Source organism: Fibroporia radiculosa, assembly GCF_000313525.1.
Source record: "Fibroporia radiculosa TFFH 294 genomic supercontigs, scaffold1378, whole genome shotgun sequence".
NCBI classification, from domain to species: domain Eukaryota; kingdom Fungi; phylum Basidiomycota; class Agaricomycetes; order Polyporales; family Fibroporiaceae; genus Fibroporia; species Fibroporia radiculosa.
The window spans coordinates 3,040-20,299 of record NW_012133290.1 but is presented as its reverse complement, the minus strand read 5'-3'; the positions used below and the strand labels follow the sequence as shown (position 1 = coordinate 20,299).

The following is a 17,260-nucleotide window of genomic DNA, read 5'->3' as shown; positions in this document are numbered from 1 at the left end:
TTTCGTCCAGTACCAATAGTTGAAAGCGCTCGTATATAATCTATATTCACAAAATGGGTATAACGCGCGCGTAAATTAATGCGCTTTGGGTCTACGCATAGATCTGCATGAGTAGCCAGGCTCCACCCAACCCGACTGCTATCACCAACACGAACGCAATGGACACATAAAATAAGATCTCCTTGAAGTCGTTTTGACCCTCGCCCAAAGGTTGCGGTTTGACTGGGCCTGTGGACGCCAACCGCTTCTCCAAAGCAATCTCGCGTTCGCGCTTCTCGGTGAGTTCAACCACTTTCGTGCGGGCGTCGGATCGGTCAAATATTTGCTGTGCGTTGCCGCTGGGAGATGTTGATATGCTCACGAAGGACGGATAGTGTTGCTCACACCACTGATCAATCTAAATGGACCAGCTTCAGATGTATCATCATTTGAGGGTTTGGTCGCTGGTACTAACCTTTGCGCACGCGACAGAAATTTTGATGTAGCTAGGATCCTCGGGTGTGGCCTTGCGGTGAATCTTGCGTGCATAATCACGGAAGATGTAGGCGACATCCCGAGGGTTTGTAGAGCGCATAATCAACTACGCCAGCGCAGTCAAGCCACTTGTCCATAACAGAAAAGGGAGAGCACTTACTGATGCAGCTTCTGCCCTACGGATCTTGATATGCTTTTGGAACATTTCGTAATTCATGAAGCATAGACATAGCGTCGAAATTGCCATTGTTTGAGGAATGGCGCAGAAGTTGAATACAGTCTGCTGCTTGAGCAGACGGAGGTAGTCGAGTGAGTCAACTGCGTGTCCCAACACATCTGCCACCATAGCACTCTGTACCCATAACGCCTGCCGCTGGTTGATTGGGTCGCACATTTGCTCAACATTCGTGAAAGCCGGCTGGTCGACTGCCTTTCCGAGTGCTTCGGAGCCCCAGATCTCCCGGGGCCAGAAGTAGCGGCGATCATCCATGTCTTCGCGGAAATCACGAATGATGTTCGTCTTCTGGAGCATGAGTCCCATGGAATTCGCAAGTTCGAGCTGTTCGCCAAGCCATGGCACTTCCTTCCCAGAGGCAGAGAAGAGTTGGCTCAAACCCTCACCAACGAGGCCTGCGACATAATGGCAGTAGAGATTGTAGTCGGAAACTTTCTCCACATATATTTCCCCCGTCGTAGCCGCTTTGTGCGCGTAGTCAGCCATGCCAGTTTCCATCTTTTCCGCGATGTTAAGAATGACGTCGAGGTATCTAGTCGCGCGTCAGAATAAAAGAGGGCCATCGTTAAGTCACATACCTTTTATCCAGGAGGTTCAACTCTTCGCTGACAACATCATATTCGACAAGCAACTGTCTATCCTTCTCATTCGGGCCATTTTCCGTAAATGTCCAGCCAGGTGTCACCGCATACTTGTGGAAATTTCGGAGGACAGGTTGTTTCTTTTCGTCTGGAAGAGTCATGTCGTCCTCAATAGTGTCGAGTGCTCGGAGAACGAGGTAGAAGAGACATATCTAACGAATGTGCGGAATTAGCTATGCGCCAGCTTGAACCATAGGACACTCACTGCTCTCGCCAAGTCACCCTCTACTTCTTTGATTACTGCCGCAAAACTTCTACTGGTCAGGTCCAAAAACTCCCAGCACCTGCGCATTGACTTTCGATTCCATCCGGAATGCGCATGCTCACTGGGCGCGGTCAGGTCGCGGTTTGGTTCATGCCAGAGCTTGTATTGGACCAGTGTGCGAAACTCCACCGGGTGGGTCAGCAGCAAGACTAGCATGGAAAGGGCACCCATCGTGTCGGTATGAACAAGTAGGAGAGAAAGAGATGGTAAACGGGGAGAGCGAGGAGATGACGCGGGGTTAGCAGCCCAGACTAAAGAGTGGTACGACTCTCGTATATATAGTCGGACATCCGTGACACGAACGATTTACGCGTCGCGCTGTAAATGTTGGACGCCCCGCGGCAGTACTTAGCCAATCCGTCGGAGTGTTTCAGCTCCGACTCGAGGACAGCAGCTGCCAACTCCAACTCTCGCACTCATTTCGTAAAATATCTCTGCGACGCCACCTGTGCCTCTGAACTGCAAACTGTCACTGGTACCGGTAGGAAGCTTGTCCCATACTGTACATCCTCATATCATTTTCTAACTGTCAAAGTAGGTATCCTTCGACAGTTCGGTGCAGCATTCCCTGACCCAAGTCGCCGTCAATCACAGACATGGATGCCGCCGTAACCCCGCCATTGAGCTTTGACATTGCTCGCGTAGAAGCTATCTCGCCATCATTGGCTCGCACGCGCCTGAACCATTTCTTGGAGGACTATGCTAGTCGCCGCAGAACTACAGCCAACGGCAGTGACTCTACCATCTCAGTTCAATTACAGAAACTTACAGAGGCTCTACGAGATGAACGTCGTTCACACTAGTATATTTCCATGTAATTATTTCATTTGAGGACCATAGATTGACACAATTGGGCCTGGCAAGACCCTCACGGGGCTAGTCTTAGGGCCTAATGACAGGATCACGGTATTATGTGCAAATCTCGGGGTGGTTTCGAATGAATAAAAGCCAGAGACTGAGATGTGTCAAACGTATTAATATCGTTAAATTCTCATGTCTGAGACCACGGTCAACTGTGAAGGAGCACTTATGCAGGACAATATATACGATTATCATACATGTATGGTGGCACCAAAGATCCTCATGATATTACAGATGCTTGGGATGACAGCATATGAATTAGCACCAAAGAGTGTTAGAGAGCGGTGTAGTGCATCAGTTTGGTAAAGAGAGCAGTTGTGTAGCGACACAGAGTAGAGATATGTCAAAGCAATTTAAAGGTCCAGCTAGCTCCTTTACGATTATGACATTAGGCAAACCCAATACTTCATGTATGGTGCCAATGTACAAAGCATCTAAATATGCATGAGACTAAGGTAGCGCTTTCTCGAAAAACATCGAAATCGGCTGCGAGATCCTCAGTGCGTGATAGCCATCCCCATATCCGACACTCTGATCGACGGGCGCAAGATGTACGATCGCATCAAACAGGCAAATAAGATGACCTCAGAAATAAATCGCAAAAATTCACAAAAAATTCGTACAGACCGGAAAAAGATGTTATGCTTATGGAACATGAGTAAAGAAATAGGGCTTGGCCGGGAATTGAACCCGGGACCTCCTCCAGCTTACGTAAGAGATTTAACCCTAAGAAGGAATCATACTACTAGACCACCAAGCCGCTGGTATCTATGGCGCAGATATTATTACATAACTTAGCTGGTCTCTATTTGGGCATAGCTCCAGTTGTGGCACTGAGCAGTTCACTCGGAGCTCTTGTTCGACGCTTGCCATTGACCATGGCGTCCACAAACTCGGTCGACGTCTTGGATCAGCTTTTTCAAGGACTGCGGAGTAAGAGCACCGAAGTTCGTCTCCAGGCTGCAATAGACTTGCAACGCTATGTATGTACCAGGCTTTGAGACACCCTCCCCGTGCTCATACGCTGTTTCAGGTCTCGAACTCTGTCCATGAAGCCTCTTCGGACGCTTCTGCAAAGCTGTGGGAGGATACGATTAATCGCAGACTGTTTGATTTGGTTCACAGTCAGAATAATGTAGAGAAGCTCGGCGGCATTCTCGCCATTGGTATGTCCGTCGTTCTACTCACCATGGGGTTTCATGGTGATACGGAACAGACTATCTATTGAATACGGAGGGTGAGGGCGCGTTGGAAGTTAGGCGACACTTGTACCGTTTCTACAACTGGGTCAAGACCCTACTCCCAAATCCCGACATTAATGTCATGCTCGCCGCTTCCAAGACTCTCGGTCAAATAGCAGCCGTCAGTGGCTCTACGTTTGGCGATCATTGGCTTGACTACGAGGTTCCTGGAGCCATCAAACTGTTGCAGGCAGATCGACAAGAACCGGGACGGTATGCGGGTGTCCTGATTCTGAAGGAGCTTGCTCGAAACAGCCCCACGCTTTTCCATTCACACATCGAACTCGTATTTGAGCAGATTCTCGTACCGTTGCGAGATACTCGTGTTATCGTCAGAGAAAGTGCCGCAGAGTTACTTGCAGCCTGCTTAGAGATCATCACCCAGAGAGAGCGACAAGTTCGCAGCCCTTTTCTGATCAAGATACTGCAAGATGCGCAAATGGGATTGAAAATTACCCAGTCGGAAACCATACATGGCTCCCTTCTTACATACAGGGAGCTGTTGCTACATGGTGGCATGGTCAGTAATTCGAAGAACGTCAAATAATACTCACCTCTAAGTACTGCTCACAGTTCATGAAGGAGAACTTTTTGGACGCTGCAGAGCAAATCCTGTCATTCAGGACCCATCGCGACTCACTTGTTCGAAAGATGGTTATCACATTGATACCAACCCTCGCAGTCTACGATACGCAAACATTTTCGGAACATTTTCTTCACAAGTCTATGGCCCACTTGTTGACACAGCTTGACAAACCAAACGAGAGATCAGTCGGTGAGTTAGGTCTCCGTAAAGCTTCGGCAAGTCACGACGACTGAAACTTCTGCAGCTTTTATCGCGATCGGCCATGTGGCCACAGCGATGGGAAGTGAAATGAAATCGTTTCTCGATTCGATCATGGGGCATATTAAGCAAGGACTTCAGCTGCGAGGGTGCGTGTTCGTGAAACTTTGCAACAGTGGTGCTTACCCTCGGGAGACAGGAAGAAGAATGCTCCTTCGGAGGAGCCGATTTTTCAATGTGTTGGCATGCTTGCGTCTGCTGTAGGCCCCAATTTAACAAAGCTTCTGCACGATCAACTAGAGTTGATGTTCGCGTGCGGTTTGAGTGAACCTCTTCGCCAAGCGCTCACGGCTATTGCGACACATATCCCTCCTCTCCTCAAGACTATTCAAGGTAATCTGAAAGCATTCGGTCATGCATTTGTCTAACCAGTGGTAGATCGCTTGCTGGACCTCTTGTCTTTGATTTTGAACGGCCAACATTACAAGTCCCTCGGTGCCCCATCGTCTCTCCTTCGTGGTGAATCGGGACCATCGGTCAAGGAACTTAGTACCACCGAGGCACGGCTAGCTTTTCTCCTCTCCATTGATTCCTTGATGTTGACGGTGCTTATTACAGAGTTTTGGAGGACAGAAGAACCCGGAGCTGATCACGTTGGCACTAGTCACTCTCCGAGATTTTGACTTTAGTGGTACGTCGTTGCTGTTAAGTTCTGACAACCTTTAATGAGTGCCCTAGGTCACGTCCTGAACGAGTTCGTTCGCGACTGCGCTCTGCCGTACTTGGAGGAAGATCACGCTGAAGTCCGTCGTGCGGCTGCAGAGACTTGTTGCCGCCTGTTTGTACGGGACCCAATTGTGTACCAAGCAAGCAACCATTCGATTGAGATCATCAGCGATGTCATCGACAAGCTCTTGACGGTAGGAATAGCGGATCCAGGTTCGAGCCTTTCCTCGTTCTGTGATTGATTCTAATGCCAAAACAGATCCCACTATTCGACAAACTGTTTTATCTTCGTTGCATGAGCGCTTCGACAAGCATCTGGCACAAGCTGAGAACGTCCGAGCTCTATTCATTGCGGTCAACGATGAGGTTTTTGAAAATCGTGTAACTGCCGTTGGGTTGATAGGCCGTCTTTCCCTGCACAACCCGGCCTACGTCATGCCTTCGCTTCGAAAGACGTTGATACAGCTATTGACAGAGTTGGAGTATTCCACGGTGATGTGAGTGGCGTGCTGACGGACTTCACAGAATGCTAATGTCTGGTGTAGACGTAGCAGGGAAGAATGCACTCGCCTGCTCACACTTCTTGTCAGCGCTACTCAGCGACTAATAAAACCATATGCGCTTCCCATGTTACGCGTTCTTCTGCCCAAGGCAAACGACAACAACGCCACTGTAGCGGCAAATATCCTCATGTGTCTCGGGGAACTCACGCGTGTTGGTGGGGAAGATGTTATGCCCCATGTTCCAGAGCTGATGCAAGTCATCATGTCGAGGCTCGCCGATCCTTCGCTTCCAAAGCGAGACGCTGCGCTGCATACTTTGGGTCAAGTCTGTTCTAGTACGGGCTATGTCGTCACCCCTTTAGTGGATCACCCTCAACTGCTTCAGATCTTAAGTAGAATTCTAAGGACAGAATCCAAGCAAAGCGTGAGAAGGGAAGTCATCAAGGTACTGGGTATCCTGGGCGCGCTAGATCCATATAGACGCAAGGTAAGCCCCTCGTACGTAGGTTTGTTCTATGTGTCAACTTTTTCACAGATAAAACCTGAAGAAGAAGCTCCCACCGAAGTTGCCGCAACTCTTGCAAACACAGCATACAAGAGTTATATTGGCACTAGCACTGCATCTGACGATTATTATCAGACGGTTGCCATAAATGCCCTTCTGGACATTCTGAAGGACCAACAAGCGTATGAACGCCATCACAAAGTCATCGAGGCTATCATGTCCATATTCAAGACCCAGGGCCTCAAATGTGTAACATTCCTTCCCCAGGTTTGTTTCACAATTCAAATGTAGTCAACTCAAATTTATTGTCGCCTAGATTATTCCAGCCTTTGCCGCTGTTGCGAGAGCATCAGGCTCTCGTATCCAAGTCTTCCACCTGGAACAACTTGCCATTTTGGTCGGGATTATCAAACAGCATGTCCGCAATTATATGCCAAACATATTCGAGCTAGTAACTGATTTGTGGGAGAATCCATCTTTACAACTGCCATTAGTATCCCTTGTAGAAGCCCTTGGAAGGGCTCTCGACGCCGAGTTCAAACCCTTTCTCCCAACCATCTTGCCCCTTTTTTTGAAGGTGTTTGACGGCGAGCTTAATGACAAGACAATGAGCACACAAATCAAGATCTTCGATGCATTCCTGACATTCGGGGCGAACATAGAGGAGTATCTGCAGCTCGTCATCCCTATCATCGTGAAGACGTACGAGAGGCCTGACGCATCTACGCCGTTGCGCAAACGGGCGGTACAGGTTATAGACGGACTGTCCCGGAGAGTCAACTTCTCGGATCATGCTTCGCGGATCATACACCCACTTGTCCGAGTCCTGGCTCATTCAAACAACGAGTTACGTATGGCAGTTATGGAGACATTGTGCTCGATGGTAGTACAGCTGGGCTCCGATTTTGCCGTCTTCGTGCCCACGGTAAATAAGGTATGTCTCCGGTTCGTGGTGTGATGACAGCGCGATTTATTTCGTGTGTAGTGCATGCTGCGCAACCGTATCTCTCATCCCAGATACGAGAATCTGATTTCCAAGCTACTGAACGGAGAGCGATTACCTCAAGACATCAGCCTTTCGGAACTCCCGTAAGTACTCATTGATGCTCGTTCGACGCATAGCAGCGCTCACTATCATGACTATCACAGTGAAAGTTCAAAGACAGCTGAGTTCTCGGCTCCAGCCGAGGCAACAAAGATGACCGTCAACCAACAGCATCTCAAACAGGCTTGGGACGTATCACAGGTCTCTACGAAAGACGATTGGGTTGACTGGATGCATAGGATCTCTGTCGAGTTTATGAAAGAATCACCTTCCCATGCCTTACGTGCTTGCATGAGTCTAGTTGATCTCCATCCTCCCCTCGCAAAGGAACTGTTCAACGCGGCGTTCATCTCCTGCTGGGGAGAGCTCTATGAACAGTACCAGGTCAGTCCTCTGCCTGTGAATTGTATCATTCCTGATACCCCAACAGGAAGACCTAGTTCGATCAATCGAGACTGCTATCACGTCGAGCTTCGCTCCTTCCGATGTGGTGCACCGCCTTCTCAATCTTGCAGAATTCATGGAGCATGAAGAGAAGGCGTTGCCAATCGAGAACCGGACACTCGGCGAATATGCAATGAAATTCCATGCTTATGCCAAAGCGTTACACTACAAAGAGTTGGAGTTCTTCACAGAGACGTCGCCTACAATCATAGAGGCGTTGCTTAGCATTAATTCGAAGCTTCAGCAGCATGATGCCGCATGGGGCACACTACTCATCGCTCGTGAGCAATATGATGTCAGCAAACACGAAGAATGGTATGAGCGGCTAGGCCGATGGCAGGAGGCTCTGGCAACGTATGAGAAGAAAACACATTACGATCCAGATAATCTTGACGTGGCTATTGGACGTATGAGATGTTTGCACGCTCTTGGGGAATGGACCGAACTTGCTCATCAAGTCGAAGAGAACTGGGCCAAAGCAAGTCACGAGGACCGCCGAGAAATCGCACCAATGGCTGCTGCCGCCGCTTGGTCTCTTAATGATTGGGGCTCTATGGAAGATTATATCGCTACCATGAAGCCGGACTCTGCAGATCGCCCCTTCTATAGAGCAATTTTGTCTGTTCATCAGAATCAATTCCCTAAGGCTATGGCACATATTACCAAAGCCCGTGATATGCTAGACCCGGAACTAACATCTTTAGTGGGCGAGAGTTATGGCCGATCATACAAGTAAGAAACCAGGTCCCGATTTTGTGTCCCAGAATCCTGACGTCATCTACAGCACAATGGTCCGGGCTCAAATGCTGTCTGAGCTGGAAGAGATTATCGCTTACAAACAGTTTGCTGATCAGTCTGAACGCCAGACATCTATGCGGAAAACGTGGATGAAGAGGTCAGCTTTTTGGTGCCAGTATGCCCGTAAGCGATACTCACACCCGACAGATTGCAGGGCTGTCAGCCGGATGTTGAAGTCTGGCAGCGCATCCTTCAGGTTCGAGCACTGGTCGTAACACCTGAAGATGATCCAGTAATGTGGATTAAATTTGCCAACCTATGTCGGAAATCGGATCGAATGTTTTTAGCAGAGAAGACCATAAACTCCCTTCTATCCTCCGATCGCGTAAGTTGATTTTTCCGGACTTTTTTTCAACTCATGGGAATATGGATTCAATGGCACTCAAAGGCACCTAATATTGTGGTCTATGCCCACCTGAAGTATATATGGGCATCCGGTTCCCGAGAGGAGAGTTTGAGCCACCTGCGGCAATTCTCTGCGAACTTGCAAAGAGCTCTTCAAGCCGAGTCAGCTAGCCATGCGCAGCCAGATGTTGCGAGGCCAAAGGCAAGTCAGAAACTCGACGAGCTTTCTCGGTTGCTCGCTCGGTGCTACTTCAAGCAAGGCGAGTGGCAAGTCGCCCTCAAAGACGATTGGGAATCTGTACGTCTCATATATCATCCCAATCATCGCCACTGTAATATCTTAATTCTACGCAGCGCAACATAAAAGACATTCTACATTCATACTTCCTTGCCACTCACTACGACTCTCTGTGGTACAAGGCCTGGCACACCTGGGCTCTGGCTAACTTTGAAGTGGTTGGTTACTTGGAAAGCCAGTCCGAAAGCAGAGTAAACGGGGTTCCGCCTGACGATCTGGCTGTGCATGTTGTGCAAGCGGTCGACGGTAGGTTCATGGATTTTTCCTGCTGTTACTTTAATAGACACATCACCATAGGCTTCTTCCGATCGATCTCCTTGCGAAACGAGAACGCGCTCCAGGATACTCTTCGATTATTGACACTTTGGTTCAAATATGGAGGACATGAAGATGTCAGTCATGCCATGAGCACTGGGTTCACGGACCTGGAAGTCGATACATGGTTGGAAGTAATTCCCCAAGTATGATTACCGTTGGCCAGTCTTCAACCATGCTGAACTTGTGACAGATCATCGCTCGCATTCAAACCCCTAGTGAAAACATCCGTAACAATATCAACAACCTCCTCAGTGATGTCGGGAAGCATCACCCTCAGGCCCTTGTTTATCCCCTCACCGTCGCTTCCAAATCCTCCAGCCATACACGCAAAGAGGCCGCAAGTACGATCATGAATCGAATGAGGGAACACAGTCCAACAATTGTGGAGCAGGTTTGTTTTTTCGCCCAGTGCGTTCCTACCTATGATGAACTTTTCACTAGGCTCTTCTGGTTAGCCATGAGCTGATCAGGGTAGCAATTCTCTGGCACGAGATGTGGCATGAGGGTCTTGAAGAAGCATCACGTCTATATTTTACAGATCACGACCCTGAGGGTATGATCGTCTTCTTGGAGCCATTACACGACATGCTTGAAGCCGTAAGTATAAGCAATGTTTCTAGTAAGCCCTATCTGACACTCCCCTAGGGACCCAAAACATCGCGAGAAACATCTTTCGCTCAAGTCTTTGGGAGGGATTTGCACGAAGCTCGCGAAGCTTGTAGGCGTTGGCGAGTCTACGCGGAACAGAGAGACCTTGATAGAGCTTGGGAGATATACTATGGGGTCCGTTCCGCCTTATGCGCAATCCCCCACCTAACTAATGAGCGCTATACAGGTCTTCAAGCAAATCGAAAAACAGCTACCTAAATTGACGACCTTAGATCTTCAATTTATCTCACCGGAATTGCTCAAAGCTCGTGATCTTGAGCTCGCCGTGCCAGGTATGTTCACGGAGATCCTTACATACCAATATAGTATCCGCCGTAATGTCATATATTTAGGCACATATCAAAGTGGGCGACCGGTTGTCACGATCGTTAGTTTTGCCACGAAGTTATCCGTCATTCAGTCCAAGCAACGACCACGTCGTTTGTCGTTGCGAGGGAGCGATGGCAAGGATTATCAATATATCCTGAAAGGTATGCTTATATGCTTTGAGTGTAACAGTAAACTTACTCGCAAATTGTGACAGGCCACGAAGATTTGCGACAGGATGAGCGAGTCATGCAATTATTCAGTTTGGTCAATAATCTCCTCTCCGTGGATACAAACTGCTTCAAGAGGCGTCTGCACATTCAACGATTTCCTGTCACACCTTTGGCCCCTAACGCAGGTCTGCTTGGTTGGGTGCGAGATAGCGACACTATGCATGTCCTCGTCCGCGACTATCGCGAATCTCGCAAGATTCTTTTGAATATTGAGTATAGACTGATGCTTCAGGTGCGCTTCAGTGGTCTTGGTGACGGATATAAATGAAACATATCTTTCCAGATGGCTCCCGACTATGAGAACTTGACACTACTTCAAAAGATAGAAGTTTTCGAGTATGCTCTCGAGAATACCACCGGCCAGGATCTATATCGAGTGCTTTGGCTCAAGAGCGTTAACTCTGAGCATTGGTTAGAGCGCCGCGCGACGTACACACGATCTCTGGCAGTAAATAGTATGGTCGGTCACATCCTAGGATTGGGTGACCGACACCCGTCGAACTTACTGCTTGTACGCAACACGGGCAAAATTGTGCACATTGATTTTGGCGACTGTTTCGAAGTTGCGATGCATCGTGAGAAGTTCCCGGAGAAGATTCCATTTCGACTAACCAGGATGCTCACCCATGCAATGGAGGTAAAGTCTGGTTTAGCTTGTTCCCAGTGAAGAAGCTGCTTATAAAGGAGTCTATTAGGTTAGCGGCATTGAAGGTAGCTTCAGGAATACCTGCGAGATCAGTATGAAAGTCCTTCGAGATAACAAGGAATCTCTCATGGCGGTCTTGGAGGCTTTTGTATATGATCCACTTATCAATTGGAGACTGATGCAGGCCGATGTCGAAGTTCGTCAACCCGATGGTGCGTGGTAGCTTGTTTAATGTCGGCATCATGCTCAGACACCATTTCTAGGCGCGGATCGTGGTCGCACGGAGATGATTCGCGCAGCAGCTTATCCACAAGGACCTATCCGTAAAGCCAAAGCAGATGAGAATGACATTTTCAGCGGTGCGCATGTATTGACCGTGGAACAGAATCGTGTCTGACGTTGAAAACAGAGCATCAGGAGATCCGTAACGAACGCGCCTTGTTCGTCTACAATCGAGTGCAACATAAGCTGACAGGTCAATGGGATTGGTTGCGAACATTAAATTATGAGCTAACATAATCGCGTTTCCGTAGGCCGTGATTTCAATCCCGATATTGTGCTTAATGTGCCCGCTCAGGTGGACAAGTTAATCATACAAGCTACTTCACTTGAAAACTTATGTCAATGCTTCTCTGGATGGTGAGTCTCGCCCCTTCTCAGCCACATGTTTCGCTGAATTCCCATTGTAGGTGTGCATTTTGGTGATACCTCATGGGCTGTATTATCTATACATTGTATTTATATATTGCATTATCTTCACTCGTCCTACCTCAACTGGATGTCTGTCTATATGTTATCAATCATATATGTTCATATAATCATAGGCTATACACTTCCTCCTCGCATATATACCTGAGCCAATCTGGAGCACTCAATTCGGCTGGTTCAGCGCAAGAAGGGTACAATTCAAGCATGTATGAGGGGCAGTTTAGGATTAAAATTCATCACAAAAAGGGCTTGGCCGGGAATCGAACCCGGGACCTCCTCCAAACAAGCAGCTAACCGCCCTAAGAAGGAATCATACCTCTAGACCACCAAGCCGACATGCTAAGAAATGTTATGCACTATATGAGCAAATCATACATTGCCATATCACACTGACACACCCGGTGGAGGCTGCACCGCAGCGCGTACCACACTCGCCCCGACGACCTTCGAAACATTCTGAGACCCAATGCCTCGAGGAATTCCAAATGCAAAGAGAGATGAATCCGCAATGCGTTACACGCTCTTTCAAGTGCCTTTGCCGTTCGTATTCGTTCTAGCTCATTCTGTTCATTCTAAATGTACATACGCGGTTTTCCAGACTCAACCCCAAACATGGGGCATCGCACTACCTCAAGTCAGAAAATCAGACGCTTTGGTCAAGGAATGCAGCTCGGGCCGCAAAAGCAAAGGGGGTTGTTGATGAGACAGTATCTGTAGCTCCCAGTGAGGTAGAACCTGTTGCGTTGTCGATGTATTGGCTAGAATTCATTCCACTGCCTAGGGCAGACGTGGTTCTAAAGTCATTGTGGTCCACCCTGGCTCGCGCTTCTTGCGCATCGGCAAGGCATCAGACGTGACACCTCTTACAATCCCAAGTGTCGTCGCCAGAAAACACAGACCACCGGTCCCGGCGCCCCAACATGTCCCTGGAATTGCAAGACAGCGTGAGGGCATGGCCCGCGCGACGTTTGCAGCTTCCCAGAACAACGACGAATATGCTGTGCAAGTCAACTCAGATGACCCTGTGCGTGATGCCTTGGTCTCAGTTAGATTTGAACTCATTTTGTCTACAGTACGACTCGAAGGTAGCAGCCATCTTAATTTCCTTGAGAGACAGAATGCGCTTCTACAAATTGCGGGTCACCCAGAACGCCGCTAGTATTGCCTCCACATTTAACGAACAATTCATTCCGGAGACCATACCTGAATCAAACGATCCTTTTCGCATTGATTGGATACATGGACCTACAGAAGAAGAGTATGTTGTGGGCGAAAAGGTGAGGCCTGAATGATTTGTATGTATATTAAATTTCACTGTCCCGAAGGCTTTGCGTTTAGCGGACCCCCCGGGTCTTGGTTACGTAGTGAAGTGGCCTTTTTATTGTGGTAAACTGAACACTAGAGACTACTCATCAATTCAATTGGCACTTAACGACATCGAGACCCTCCTGCGTGTCACCCTCAAGGAAAGGCTTGGAATCGATGAGCGTGCTATCACGGTACATGTCAGTGTTTCCGATCTTTGCGTCTCATCATGTTTGCTTCAGGATTATTCTGTGGTGCTGGTAATACCAGATTTCTATGACCGGTCCTACGTGCACGCGATGGTCAGAATGTTATTGGTCTCCATGGGCTTCAAGCAATTATGCGCGCAGCAAGTAATGGCCCCAGCGAGAATAAGTCTCTTTTTAAGGCTTACGATATTTTTATAGGAATCTCTAGCAGCAACATATGGAGCAGGAATTTCAAACGCGTGTGTTGTGGACATGGGGGCCACCAAGACGAGCATTGCGTGCGTTGACGATGGTCTCGTCTTAAGTGATACAAGGTATCATTTCTATTTCCTCAGTCATTGTCCCGGTTTTCAGCTGAATCGTGCTCCAGGATGTCGCTTAACATGGGCGGTGACGATATCACTGAGTTTCTCTATGTCCTATTACATCAGATAAGATTTCCCTATAAAGACGTCAATCTAGCTCGTTCGTATGATTGGAATGTGCTTGAAGATCTCAAAGCACGTCTGTGCACACTCGCAGAGGTATGTACCGTGCTCCTGTGTGAGATGGGAACATCTCACAGTCAAATCCAAGGGAGATGTCGCCCTGAATCTGTATGATTTTGTCGTTCGGAGACCCGGTCAACCGGCAGAAAAATATGGTCTTCGGGCATATGATGAAATCATACTTGCGCCAATGGTAAGCACCTCATGTAGTGTTTTTCTTATTTTACTTAGACAACGGCCAGTGTCTCTTCGAGCCCCGCGTCATCGAATTTGATCAAAAGCGCCAGGGAATGAGCTCGGTGTCACATCCTGACGTTACTGAAGACATTGTGGAGCAATCTTCTGACCATTTTGTGAGGGGTTTGAATCGCTGCCAGCATCGCATGATTATAACTTATGAACAGACACAAGCTATGGTGATCTCTACTCAACATCTTTTGCCAGCTGCGGTCCTACCATCAGCGATGCTCTCAAAGCAGCTTCAGTCTCTACCCGCGTCAGGACCACAAACACCTGGGGTGGGATCACAACCAACGTTTGCTGTCTCCCCACAGCCAGCTCAGGGAGGTCCGCTGCCTCAGCCGCTCAATCTTGGAAGTTCATACAAGGCTGAATTTATTTTTGTCGATGCATCCAATTTTGTGGATGTTGTCTCAGATGCACCTGGCGCAGACCTTGCCGATGCTCCAATAGACGAGACTCGTGGAGAGGCGCCCCCAGGAATCACGCCGGCAGACTCCACTACACCGGTCCCTACGGCATCTACAACTCCTGTTCCAGCGTCAGCAATTGGCGAAGGAACGGCAGACGTCCCCATGGAGATTCTCGACCATGAGGAAGGCGATATAAAGCCGTCTATAGCTGACGCACTGCCTATAGATGCTATCGACCAACCCGTACAAACGTCTGCGCCTGTACAGATTTATCCTGGAGGATACACAATTGATGTCTGTTTTGAGGCTAGCAAATTGCCGTTGGATGTTGCAGTATTCAACAGCGCTCGAGCGGCAGGCGGGGACGAGAAGATTCGCAAGTATCTTCAGGCGGTCCTGATCATCGGTGGAACGGCGCTAGTGCCTGGCATGGCGCATGCATTGGAAAGCAGGTAAATCTCCTGTTGCCTCGCAGAAATTGTTACGGATAGGACTCATTATACGAGTAGATTGCAGGCCATTGCCACACCCTTAGTTCCCAATATGGAGAAGGTGCAAATTATTCCTCCCCCAAAAGATGTCGACCCCCGCGTGCTCGCCTGGAAAGGCGCAGCAGTCCTGGGTAAAATGGATGGAGTAGCTGATCTATGGATTACTGCCGCGGATTGGGTAAGATCTACGCTCGCTTTCAACTACACATGCATCTGATGCCTTGGCTGTCAGGATATTCTTGGAATGCGTGGTCTCAAAGAACGTTGCTTCTTCCTTTGAGTGCGCGGGTTAAAGAATTGAGAATTGCTCGCATCCATACCATTGCATAAAGACAGGTCTTATTCTCATTGGCAAATTGTATTCTTATGACTAGGTGTATATGTAGATATATGCTCAAGTAGGCAATGGGAACTATCCTAATAAAGTGTAATGTGATAACAACAAGTTAATAGCTCAAGATGTGCGGGACATACAGATCTCCTACCAGATCGATCTATCAATCCAGATTTATAAAGGAAAAGTAAGGTGAAAGAGCCATATCATACTACTCGTTTCTTCATACGAACCAAATCTATGGGAGCAATAGTTGTCCACGAGCCCGCCAAGAGGGCCATCTCAGCCCTACCTTTCCTGAACAAACAATGAAAATAACACAAGAACAGATCAGCAACGACAGGTCTGAAAACGCACGTACTGACCTATCTCGCTCCTGCCATTCCATTTGTGCACTACCACCCTCGTTCCAAACAGCTGAGTCTAATGTACTGTCCCCGGCTTTGGCCTTACTTTTCCCCTTGCTCTCACTTGCGCTGATCGTCTCGCGACCGGTGGTCCGCAGGCCATCAATGAGGTCAGTAATCACCTTATCAGCCAACCGGTTGGGGGTGAACGGGCAGGTTTCCGCTCGACGTGGGGGGTCCGGGGTTGGTGTAGGAAGAACGGCGCGGCAAAGGGGGCACTCCAGCACGTCGTGCCAACTACCGCAGTCTTCATGGATGTGGGAAAAGAACCACTTCATGATACACAGAGCGCAGAATGAATGCCCACATGTGCTAGGAGCAAGAGAATATGGACAGGCCCTGTAGCACCAAGTCAGCTGCAAAAACGGGGGAATTCAGGCGGGCGCACATCACATCGAAACACCTGAATCTGAGTTAATTGACTGAAAACAGCCAATCAAGCACACCACTCACAATGCACAAGTAAAGTGCTCCTCCAGCTGCATCAGAACCTTGTCCGTATGCACCAGCGACAAGCTTACAACAAGGTCATCTGCTTTCTGTTGATGCTTCTTTATACCCTCTTCCCTCTCGCTGAGAGCCTCCATTCTCTTCGTGAGCTGATTCTCCATACGTCGCAGCTCCTTCTCCTTCTTGGTGATCGACGACTCGCGTTTAGTTAACGCAGTCTGCGTCGACTTCGATGCTGAGTCAAATTCATCGTGTTTGCGCTTTAACGATCGCTCTTGTTCACGAATGTCTTTTCTCAGCTGCTTTAGCTGTTCCTCTTTGCGTGCGGTGGCGTCTTCAGGTGCAGTTGAAGAATGAGCAGCTCTACTCCTACGTCTCGGCGTCTTAGGTTCCTCTATGTCTTGGGTATCATCAGCCTCCTCAGCGGGAGAGACAGGCGAGGAACGCCTCGTGCTCCTGGACTTCCGCACAGGGGCTGTCTTCTGCGTAGCTGGACCAGAACGCCTCCTCGTTACCGGCGCTCGTGTGCCACCTTCAGCCACTCTGCGTCTCTTGGCTTGAGGTCCAGGTTCAGGGTCCTCTACAATGTCTAGCATATATGTCAGAAACGTTCTGCATGCATATCACAGCAATGACTCGATGCAGCCTCGAAACACGACGTCTGATAAAGGTAAATCTGTTACCTTGCTTAAGATTTGAACGATTCGAGGAACGCCGCCGAGGGGATGGGGCAACAATGGATAAAGGCTTCTGAGTTGCAGGACGTTGCCGCAAGCGTCCTCTAATTGTGGATTGTCGTGTCTGCATAGAGGATCGTAATGGACGGACTGAGGGCTCCTCTGTAAGGAGCCCTCAGCCAGAGCCCAGAGCCAGCCACC

General features: G+C 48.7%; 4 protein-coding genes across 4 annotated transcripts; 2 read left to right on the top strand and 2 right to left on the bottom strand.

Annotated features, from left to right (window-relative positions):
- Positions 1-91: 91 nt before the first annotated feature.
- FIBRA_02625 (uncharacterized protein) lies at positions 92-1,786 on the bottom strand (the record flags this gene model as incomplete). The annotated part of the gene is made up of 5 exons (XM_012324482.1): positions 92-397; positions 455-580; positions 635-1,241; positions 1,288-1,502; positions 1,556-1,786. 5 exons carry the CDS (start codon positions 1,784-1,786, stop codon positions 92-94), a joined length of 1,485 nt encoding a protein of 494 aa, XP_012179872.1.
- Positions 1,787-3,354: 1,568 nt separating this feature from the next.
- Positions 3,355-12,042, top strand: FIBRA_02624 (uncharacterized protein; the record flags this gene model as incomplete). The annotated part of the gene is made up of 33 exons (XM_012324481.1): positions 3,355-3,459; positions 3,510-3,642; positions 3,693-4,237; positions 4,291-4,492; positions 4,548-4,650; positions 4,701-4,894; positions 4,940-5,037; positions 5,120-5,192; positions 5,240-5,440; positions 5,487-5,724; positions 5,773-6,217; positions 6,266-6,502; positions 6,552-7,169; positions 7,221-7,324; positions 7,385-7,664; positions 7,711-8,456; positions 8,509-8,619; positions 8,670-8,847; positions 8,911-9,165; positions 9,222-9,411; positions 9,463-9,626; positions 9,674-9,874; positions 9,925-10,080; positions 10,129-10,266; positions 10,319-10,424; positions 10,485-10,622; positions 10,676-10,923; positions 10,975-11,328; positions 11,387-11,549; positions 11,601-11,696; positions 11,747-11,812; positions 11,871-11,976; positions 12,027-12,042. 33 exons carry the CDS (start codon positions 3,355-3,357, stop codon positions 12,040-12,042), a joined length of 7,008 nt encoding a protein of 2,335 aa, XP_012179871.1.
- A 511-nt stretch (positions 12,043-12,553) lies between these two features.
- FIBRA_02623 (uncharacterized protein) lies at positions 12,554-15,471 on the top strand (the record flags this gene model as incomplete). The annotated part of the gene is made up of 13 exons (XM_012324480.1): positions 12,554-12,585; positions 12,644-12,773; positions 12,827-13,069; positions 13,119-13,322; positions 13,371-13,550; positions 13,593-13,703; positions 13,758-13,873; positions 13,930-14,083; positions 14,136-14,240; positions 14,290-14,400; positions 14,452-15,152; positions 15,210-15,369; positions 15,424-15,471. The coding sequence occupies 13 exons, from the start codon at positions 12,554-12,556 to the stop codon at positions 15,469-15,471; spliced, it is 2,295 nt and encodes a 764-aa protein (XP_012179870.1).
- Positions 15,472-15,637: 166 nt separating this feature from the next.
- On the bottom strand, positions 15,638-16,978 carry FIBRA_02622 (uncharacterized protein; the record flags this gene model as incomplete). Its single annotated transcript, XM_012324479.1, has 5 exons — positions 15,638-15,685; positions 15,759-15,822; positions 15,891-16,271; positions 16,321-16,335; positions 16,386-16,978. The coding sequence occupies 5 exons, from the start codon at positions 16,976-16,978 to the stop codon at positions 15,638-15,640; spliced, it is 1,101 nt and encodes a 366-aa protein (XP_012179869.1).
- Between the last annotated feature and the right edge of the window lie 282 nt (positions 16,979-17,260).